At 40.1% G+C, this 8756-nt stretch overlaps 3 protein-coding genes across 3 annotated transcripts; all 3 read left to right on the forward strand.

Moving 5' to 3' along the window:
• Nucleotides 1-2537: 2537 nt before the first annotated feature.
• LOC122304802 lies at nucleotides 2538-3419 on the forward strand. Its single transcript, XM_043117066.1, has one exon. It carries the CDS (start codon nucleotides 2538-2540, stop codon nucleotides 3417-3419), a length of 882 nt encoding a protein of 293 aa, XP_042973000.1.
• Nucleotides 3420-5691: 2272 nt separating this feature from the next.
• On the forward strand, nucleotides 5692-7086 carry LOC122304803. Its single transcript, XM_043117067.1, has 2 exons — nucleotides 5692-6276; nucleotides 6661-7086. The coding sequence occupies exons 1-2, from the start codon at nucleotides 5692-5694 to the stop codon at nucleotides 7084-7086; spliced, it is 1011 nt and encodes a 336-aa protein (XP_042973001.1).
• Nucleotides 7087-7110: 24 nt separating this feature from the next.
• LOC122304804 lies at nucleotides 7111-8387 on the forward strand. The gene is made up of 2 exons (XM_043117068.1): nucleotides 7111-7308; nucleotides 7875-8387. The coding sequence occupies exons 1-2, from the start codon at nucleotides 7111-7113 to the stop codon at nucleotides 8385-8387; spliced, it is 711 nt and encodes a 236-aa protein (XP_042973002.1).
• The last annotated feature ends 369 nt before the right edge of the window (nucleotides 8388-8756 follow it).

The raw sequence follows: 8756 nt of genomic DNA on the forward strand, positions 1-8756 counted from the left end.
ACAAATTATATCTATGTTGGCATAATTATTCACAAAATGAATTTTGCTTACGTAATTATCTCTTGTGACACGATCAATCCACTCGAAGTTGACATCAGTATGGATAACATCATACACATGAATAAGGGAGGAACGAGGGAGAAATTTTGTAACTCCCTATAGTTATCCAAATATACATGGTATCGAAGGGATTGTCACTCCGCTAACAATATACTCGAAGAACAAATGAGGACAATACCAAAATTTTGATTTCTAGACGTGGAACGCAAGAGTGACAACGATGTGCAATATTGATAATACAATCTCAAACTAACCATATTGGACAATTCAGGAATTAGTTGACACCCCAAGTGTACACTAATTCAAGTGTACACTAATTCTCAAATAGGTCTAAGGTTATTCATGCAATTTCATGCATAAGAATCACATATAAGCCAAACATACAACCCTATATATTAAATGTGAGATGGGGTATTGCGATTTATCAACTTAAGTTGTGAATTTACAACCTAATAGGTGTGGGGTATTTTTTAATACATTTTCCTAATTTTAATACATTTGCGTAGTGGGGTATTGCTTTTTATCAACTTAAGTTGTGAATTTACAACCTAATAGGTGTGGGGTATTTTTTTAATACATTTTCCTAGTTTTAATACATTTGTGTGGTGGGGTATTGGTAATCAACTTAAGTCATGAATTTAAGGCTAAGAGTTTGAATGTTTATACTTCCACAGTTTGGTGGCCAAACGATTAAGACTCCTATCCCTAATAGGTATGCATTGGTTCAAGTCACCATGACACATTTTTCATATAAATCTTGACAACTGAATTAACACAGTGAACAATGACAATGGTTTGCACTATTTTTTACTTAAGAATAAATATTTTAAAATATTTATTCTTTTTTAAGTCTAAAAACAAATAGATACAACTTTGCCATGGCGTCGTGGGGCGGCGGTTGCTATGGCATAATGTCTTGTTTTCCTTGAGCTGCGGCGTTTACCATTATTGATAGCCTAGCCGCTACATTCTACAGCGGGTTGAAGTGTTTGTTTCTTTGTTAAATGAATAGTAGCAGTTGGGTGAGGAAGAAGAACCGATTTGGTTTTCTTCTAAAGTTATATGTTTTTGGGCTGTAAAACGGGTTTGGGCCAACTTGGTACCTGGCCCATTTCATACTTAGTTTAAGAAAAGGTTTAGGGAACTAGACCAAAGGCCCACAAGGTTACTGGGCACCTAGGAGGGAGCTCAGGTTTATAATTTGGCCCAATACGCTAAAAAAATTACCTCAAGCATTTTTTTTTGGAAAGGTTGGACTTTTTATTTGTTCAAGAAGAGTGCCATGATCAGCACGTGGACAAGGGCCTTTCCCGTGTGCATGATTGGGCATATGACTGGCAGCTGAGTTTGGTAGACGTAAAGCCCATCCACTTGGTATGTACTAGGATACACTATCCAATGCACAGCTGACGCATTAGCTTTCCATTGGAGCTTACAATAAGCCCACCCATATAAGATTACAATTTAAAATAATTAAACTAAAAAGAACCTACATGATATATATGGTGCCACCTTCGACGCCAATGTGGTGACTAGCAACCAAGATGCAATGTCGTGGTGGCCCCGATAGCAACCAAGATCCAACCATTTTTCAAGGTGGCCGTATCTGATCAGTGACGATTAGAATGATATTTAAAGATTGTCTTAAAAATAAAGTAGTATTAGAGGTTTTAGAAGTTTAGGGTTTTATATCTTTATTTGAAATAAAAATAATCCAATATAGTTGAATCACTGTAAAATTTGTAGAATATTGAGGTCGGGCGTTAAGATTAGAGGGTGTAAAATGTGGATTTTACGCCTAATCCTAACTTCAGCAACTCCAAAATTATATATATACGAGCCTATAACTCGCACAATGTGCATACCATTATTTATGATAGATTTTATAAATTTAAATAGTTTATTATATAGAATCACTCCCACAATTATTAAAAACAAATATCAAATATATATAAAATGGACATGCATATATAAAAGAGTTTCCCTTACCAAAAAATATTTCATGGTCAATTTATAATATTAAAAATGTAATTCATATAGATAAATGATTGTTCAATTTAAAACAAATGTAAAATATAGGATATCCTGCACTAAAAATGTACAATTAGTATGAGACCCAATTGTGAACTAAATAGGATATCCTGCATAGAAAATATCAAAATTTGTAAGAAATATGCTGCAATTGAGAAAATAAAGGCAAGTGCGAATAAAAAATTGCAGAAAACCCAAATCATAAATTCTAAAACTAACCCATCCAAAAGCTTATGCTTCACTCCGATGCTAAGAAATTGCAGAATTAAACATCTACAAACATAGTTTTATTTGCAATCAAATGGACCCGTTGAAAAAAACAACATAAGACAACCAATTACTTCCCTCTCTTTGCTCTCTCTGTGGAGCTGTGTAGAGGGCTTTTCCTACCCTGTGTAGGTGGTTGAGGGTTGACTTTTTTCTCCCTTCTGGTAGGGAAGGCCGTTATGGTTACGGAAGGAAGAGTCATGGAAGAAGAATTATGGGTGCTTTACATAAAACTTTCCTTTACTGCAAAGGAGTCAGCAGGGGTAGTGGTTGAAACAGGTCGGCTCGAGGATGTTAGAGCTCAAGGTGAGAAATCTTTGATGGTTAGGCTCCTCACGGAACGATATTTTAATCGGGAGGCATTTAAACAGACGATGCAGCGGATTTGGAGACCAACGAAAAGTGTTAAGTTCCGTGACCTAACTTTGGGCATGATGTTGGTGGAATTTGATGACCCTAGAGATAAGATACGAGTTCTTCACGGTGGCCCTTGGACTTTTAACAAAAAACTGGTGCTAACCATGAAGTTTGAGGGACATTTGCAGGTGCATGAAGTTTCCATGACAATAGCAGACTTTTGCGTTAGAATCCATGATTTACCACTGATTGCATGTAACGAATACGTTGGTAAATTGATTGGGGATACATTGGTTAAGGTTATTGAGGTGGATGTAGACTATGATGATTTAGCCTGGGGGGAGTATATGAGAGTTCGGCTAGCCTTGGACATCACGAAGCCCCTGTTACGGCGGAAGAAGATAAGCCTGGGTGACCACAGAAAATGTTGGGTTCGGTTTACTTATGAGAGGTTGTCGGATTTCTGCTACCAATGTGGACGGCTGGGGCACTCTCACCGTGAGTGTGACATATGGAAGTCTCGGAGTATAGATTCTGAAGGTGATTGCCTTCCCTATGGGCAATGGCTGAGGGTGGCGCCATCAGCCGGATGGGGAGCCAACAACCATCAGCACGGACAGAAGGATAGTGCCACTAGGAAGCATCCACCCCCAAGTCCTGCAGCACTCTCCAAGGGGCACACTCAAAATTCGCAGGAGGAATAACCGGGTGATTCAAATATTCGAGATAAGGGGGATGAGGCAGTTGAGTCTACACAGCTCTTCAATGTTCCTATTTTTGAAGAAAAATCGAGGAATAAACGAATTGACGTGGGGATTTTGAAAGAAGATGACCTGAGCAAACAGGTACACTCCGAGGAAGAAGGAGCCTTCAACGGTTCGGATGAGGTCATATCCAGCGATCAGGAAAACTTCTCAAGGGCCAGGGTCTCGAGTTGACCTTCTCATGGGCCTTTACTGGATCAACTACTGGGTTCACCAGAGTCCATTGCTGATGGACTCTCTTGGCCCAAACCAAGAGTTAGAATTAAAAAGCGGGTAGTGACCTCTGGGATTGAAGTAGACAACCCACCCCTTACCATGACTGGTCGAAAACGGTCTGCTCCAACTACTGAACATGATGATGCGAGGTTGGCAAAGAAGATCTCCACACACTTACCTGAGGGTTTGCTGGTGGTTGAGGAACACAATGGATCAGTGGTGGTTGTGGGGCTGCCCTGCCGGGTCCAATGAAGCTGCTAAGCTGGAATCCCTGTGGGCTTGGGAACCCACAAGGATTCTAAACTCTTCTTGATCTAATCAGGAAGGAAGCTCCCGATGTGGTCTTCTTGCAGGAGACTTACTTCTCGTGTGATAGACTAATACAGGGCCAAGTTAGGCTTTCTTAACTGCCTTACAGTTGATTGTTGTGGCCGAAGTGGTGGGCTGGTGTTATTTTTTGGAGTGCAGATGTTACTTTGCAAGTGCTCAGTTTTTCGGCTAACCATATACATGCTAGAATTATTAATAATGATGGGAGTAATAGGGACTAGTTCCTAACAGGATTTTACGGTCATCCTGAAACTTCTAAACGTAACCAAACTTGGGATTTACTTCGGACAATTGCTAGCTCAGTTAATAAACCTTGGCTGGTGTAAGGGGACTTTAACGAAATTTTGGACCATAATGAAAAGTGGGGTGAAAGGATGAGACCCCAATGCCAGTTAGATGCTTTTTATTTTGCTCTCTCGGATTGCCACTTGATGGACTTGGGCTTCTCTGGCCCTACTTATACATGGTGTAATAGAAGAGAAGTAGGAGCCCGTATTTGTGAAAGAATTGACCGTTGCCTAGCAAGTTCCAGTTGGATGGATTTATTTCCTGATTCTAAAGTTCAACATGGGGATGTATCTTACTCGGATCACCTTCCTGTGTGGATAAATACTAATGGCTTATCTAACAAACAACAACGGAAAATGATGTTTAGATTTGAGGCTATGTGGGTCGACCACCCTGACTGTGAGGAAATCATCAAGGACACCTGGCAGGAAACTCAAGGTGGAAACCGTATGGCCCTTGCCATGAAGCTAATCTCAACTTGTGGGAGTAGACTAAATGGGTGGAACCAAAAGAAGTTTGGGAATGTTCACAAGTAGATCAAAGCTTCCCAAGAGAAGCTGAAAAACCTTCAATCCTCAGAACTCACCTATGAGAAAATTGAGGAGCATAGGATAGCAAGGGAGAAGGTTTAGTTATGGCTAGAGAGGGAGGAACTTATGTGGAAGCAGAAATCAAAGGTTCAGTGGATGTATTGTGGGGACCAAAATATGAAATATTTCCACCAGAAAGCCTCCCGAAGAAGAAAGAAAAACCTTATACAGAGGTTAAAGGATGTAAATGGCAATTGGCGAGAGGGAGTCCATAGAGATTCATTGATAAGAGAGTATTTTAGTTCCTTATTTACCACCTCCTCCGATAGAGGTTCTATGGACATACTAGAAGGGATGGAACCAAAGGCGACTGCTGATATGAATACCGAGCTGGAGAAAGTCTACACTGTTGAAGAAGTTTCTGTTGCTTTAAGGCAAATGCATCCTAGCAAAGCCCTTGGCCTAGATAGGATGTCACCAATCTTCTTTCAAAAATATTGGCACATCGTAGGAGAAAAAGTTACTGCCACTGTACTTGAAGTCCTCAATATAGGTTAGCTTCCTATGGGCTTAAATCATACCCTGATAGTGTTGATACCTAAAACATGCTCACCTACTTCAGTCTCTGATTTTAGACCTATTAGTTTGTGTAGTGTAATTTATAAGCTAATAGCTAAAGTTATTACTAATCGCTTGAAAGGTGTGTTACCATCTATAATTTATGATACACAATCTCCATTTATGCCTGGGAGACTTATTACTGATAACGTGCTAATAGCCTATGAATTGATACCCAACTTAAAACATAGAAGGAAGGGGAAAAAGGGTTCATGTCACTAAAATTAGACATGTCTAAAGCTTACGACTGTGTGGAATGGAATTTCCTGGAAAGAGTCTCGATGAAGTTGGGGTTCCCATGCAACTTGGTTAATCTCATCATGAAGTGTGTAACCTTAGTTTCCTTTTCTGTTTTGGTGAATGGTAACTCTATTGAATCTTTCCTTCCTTCTCGAGGAATTAGACAAGGGGACCCTTTGTCTCTTTATCTATTCCTCTTATGCACTGAAGCTCTAATTGTTTTACTTAAAAAAGCTGAGATGGAGAGAACCATGAAGGGTATTAAAATCTGCAGGGGAGCACCTAGTATCAACCATATGCTCTTTGCTAATGACTCCATTGTATTCTGTAATGCGGATGTGGCCATGTCAATTAACATTCAAGCATTGTTGAGGAAGTATGAACTAGCCTCTGGCCAGATGATCAACAAACAAAAAACTGCTATGACCTTTAGCTCTAATGTGCCTACAAATATGAGAGAATCAATTATGGCTATGTGGGGTGGGAGTATGGTGCAACAATACGAGAAATACCTTGGGTTACCTCCCATAGTTGGGAAAGCTAAATCTGTTGCCTTTGCTGAAATTAAAAATAGAGTTTGGAAGAGGCTACAAAGTTGGAAGGAAAAATTATTGTCTCAAGGGGGTCGTGAGATTTTACTAAAGGCTGTTGCTTGTTCAATCCCATCTCTTGCGATGAGTTGCTTCAAATTACCTACAATTTTGTGTCGAGAAATGGAGAAAATGATGGCTGGATTTTGGTGGGGAAAAAGGGATGATGGGAGAAGAATTCATTGGATTTCTTGGGATAAACTCTGTGTGCCAAAATTTAAGGGTGGGTTGGGCTTTAGAGATCTCAAGCTGTTCAATTTGGCTCTGTTAGCTAAACAGGCTTAGAGGGTGCTCAAGTCAGAAGACTCTTTAGTCCACAAGCTGTACATGGCCAAGTATTTCCCTAACTCTTCTTTCTTTGAGTCTCAGTTGGCCCACAATGCTTCATACACTTGGAAAGGAATTTGGGAAGCTAGAAATATGCTGCAGAAAGGGTGTCAATGGAGAATTGGGAATGGAGCTAAGGCACGGATATGGCAAGACATCTGGGTTCCAGGCCACTATTCTTTGTTGAGTGAGGAGTCTGGTAATGTTGAGAGGGATCTCTCTGCAAGAGTTGTTTCTTTGATAAATGAAGAGACACATTGGTGGGATGTTTTAAGGGTTAGAGCTCTCTTCAATCCAAAAGTATCTTCAGACATTCTGAAAATCCTCCTTAGTCCTGGCCAACATGAAGATGTATGGATGTGGAGGCATGAGAAAAATGGGGTATTCAGTGTTCGAAGTGGATATAGGTTCTTCAAAGATCTTTCAAAACAAGAAGCTACTGAGAGCTCTACTGCCATCCTAGACTAGAAATTGTGGAAAGCTGTCTGGAAAATGCGGGTACCCAATAAAGTTAGAGTGTTTGCATGGAGACTTTGCAAGGATAGTCTACCCTCCAAGCTAAACCTGTGTAAGAGGAAGATATTAGAGAATACTACATGCGAGTTCTGTAATTACCCCATTGAAGACATATCTCATGGCATGCTAAATTGCCAGGACATCAAAGATGCATGGAAACAATTATTACCCGAGGTATCTGACTTGCCTGAGTTGTGTACAATTGTTCAAGCAGCTCTGGTCTTCATACACAGAGGGGACGAAAATTTACATTCTGAAAATCCTCCTTAGTCCTGGCCAACATGAAGATGTATGGATGTGGAGGCATGAGAAAAATGGGGTATTCAGTGTTCGAAGTGGATATAGGTTCTTCAAAGATCTTTCAAAACAAGAAGCTACTGAGAGCTCTACTGTCATCCTAGACTAGAAATTGTGGAAAGCTGTTTGGAAAATGCGGGTACCTAATAAAGTTAGAGTGTTTACATGGAGACTTTGCAAGGATAGTCTACCCTCCAAGCTAAACCTGTGTAAGAGGAAGATATTAGAGAATACTGCATGCTCGAGTTCTGTAATTACCCCATTGAGACATATCTCATGGCGTGCTAAATTGCCAGGACATCAAAGATGCATGGAAACAATTATTACCCGAGGTATCTGACTTGCCTGAGTTGTGTACAATTGTTCAAGCAACTCTGGTCTTCATACACAGAGGGGACGAAAATTTACTTTGCAAATTCTTCTTAATTGCTTGGTCATTCTAGTATAGGATAAATAAGTGGAACATTGAGCACTCCCTATTGAGTCCTATGCAGACTGCTCACCAAGCTATCGGGTTGCAAAAGACTCTAACCCCACCAACTTCTGAACCAAGCTACTTAATGCAGAAACTAGGTTGCTGGTGTGCCCCACCGACTGGGTTCTGCAAGATAAATGTGGATGCTGCTTTATTTTTTGACCTCAGGAAGGTTGGGGTAGGTGCTGTGGTTAGCGATGAGAGGGGAAATATGCTTATGGCTGTCAACAAAGTCGAACATGAGCTCAATGAACCAGAATCTGTTGAGACTTTAGCAATGTTACGAGGCCTTCAATTTATCTTGCATTTGGAGATTTCAAAGGTGGTGCTCGAGAGTGATTGTTTACTCATGGTCGAAGCCTTGTCTACAAACACAACACTTTTATCAACTCAAGGCAACATTTTACAGGAGATTTGGGACCTGCTCAGACTTTTTGATGAACACAAAGTTCAACATGTGGTTCGAAGTGAAAACAAGTAGCTCACACCTTGGCTAGACATGCCTGGTCTATAAATGAGTTGGAGATGTGGATGGGGTTTGTCCCTTCTTTTCTTTCTCAAGTCTTTTGGCTTGATCTTTCTCGTCTGTAAACTTTTATTGCCGTTTGAATGAAATCTTTCTTATATATAAAAAAAAAAATGGACCCTTTGAAATAAATAAGTAAATAAAATTCTTATAGAAAAAGAAAAACACACAGGATCGAGAGCGTTGGGTTCTGAGCCATAGTAAATGGTCAAGAGACATAAATATGGCTTTGAAGTCTAGAGTCTCAATTTGATCGAAGCAGGATTCGAATTAGAAGGCGCTGAGTCGTATGATCTCGGTCGGGTTTGTGAAATCAGAAACCAT

This window comes from Carya illinoinensis, chromosome 3, assembly GCF_018687715.1.
Source record: "Carya illinoinensis cultivar Pawnee chromosome 3, C.illinoinensisPawnee_v1, whole genome shotgun sequence".
Lineage (NCBI taxonomy): Eukaryota > Viridiplantae > Streptophyta > Magnoliopsida > Fagales > Juglandaceae > Carya > Carya illinoinensis.

What these genes read in the sequence shown, in the direction of transcription:
- LOC122304802 (XM_043117066.1), top strand. Translation starts at nt 2,538, where the DNA reads ATGGTTACGGAAGGAAGAGTCATGGAAGAAGAATTATGGGTGCTTTAC.
- LOC122304803 (XM_043117067.1), top strand. Translation starts at nt 5,692, where the DNA reads ATGTCTAAAGCTTACGACTGTGTGGAATGGAATTTCCTGGAAAGAGTC. An exon ending in TTGCTGAAATTAAAAATAGA is followed by an intron (nt 6,277 to 6,660) that starts GTTTGGAAGAGG and finishes TTTGAGTCTCAG; the next exon opens with TTGGCCCACAATGCTTCATA.
- LOC122304804 (XM_043117068.1), top strand. Translation starts at nt 7,111, where the DNA reads ATGCGGGTACCCAATAAAGTTAGAGTGTTTGCATGGAGACTTTGCAAG. An exon ending in GGAAACAATTATTACCCGAG is followed by an intron (nt 7,309 to 7,874) that starts GTATCTGACTTG and finishes TGGTCATTCTAG; the next exon opens with TATAGGATAAATAAGTGGAA.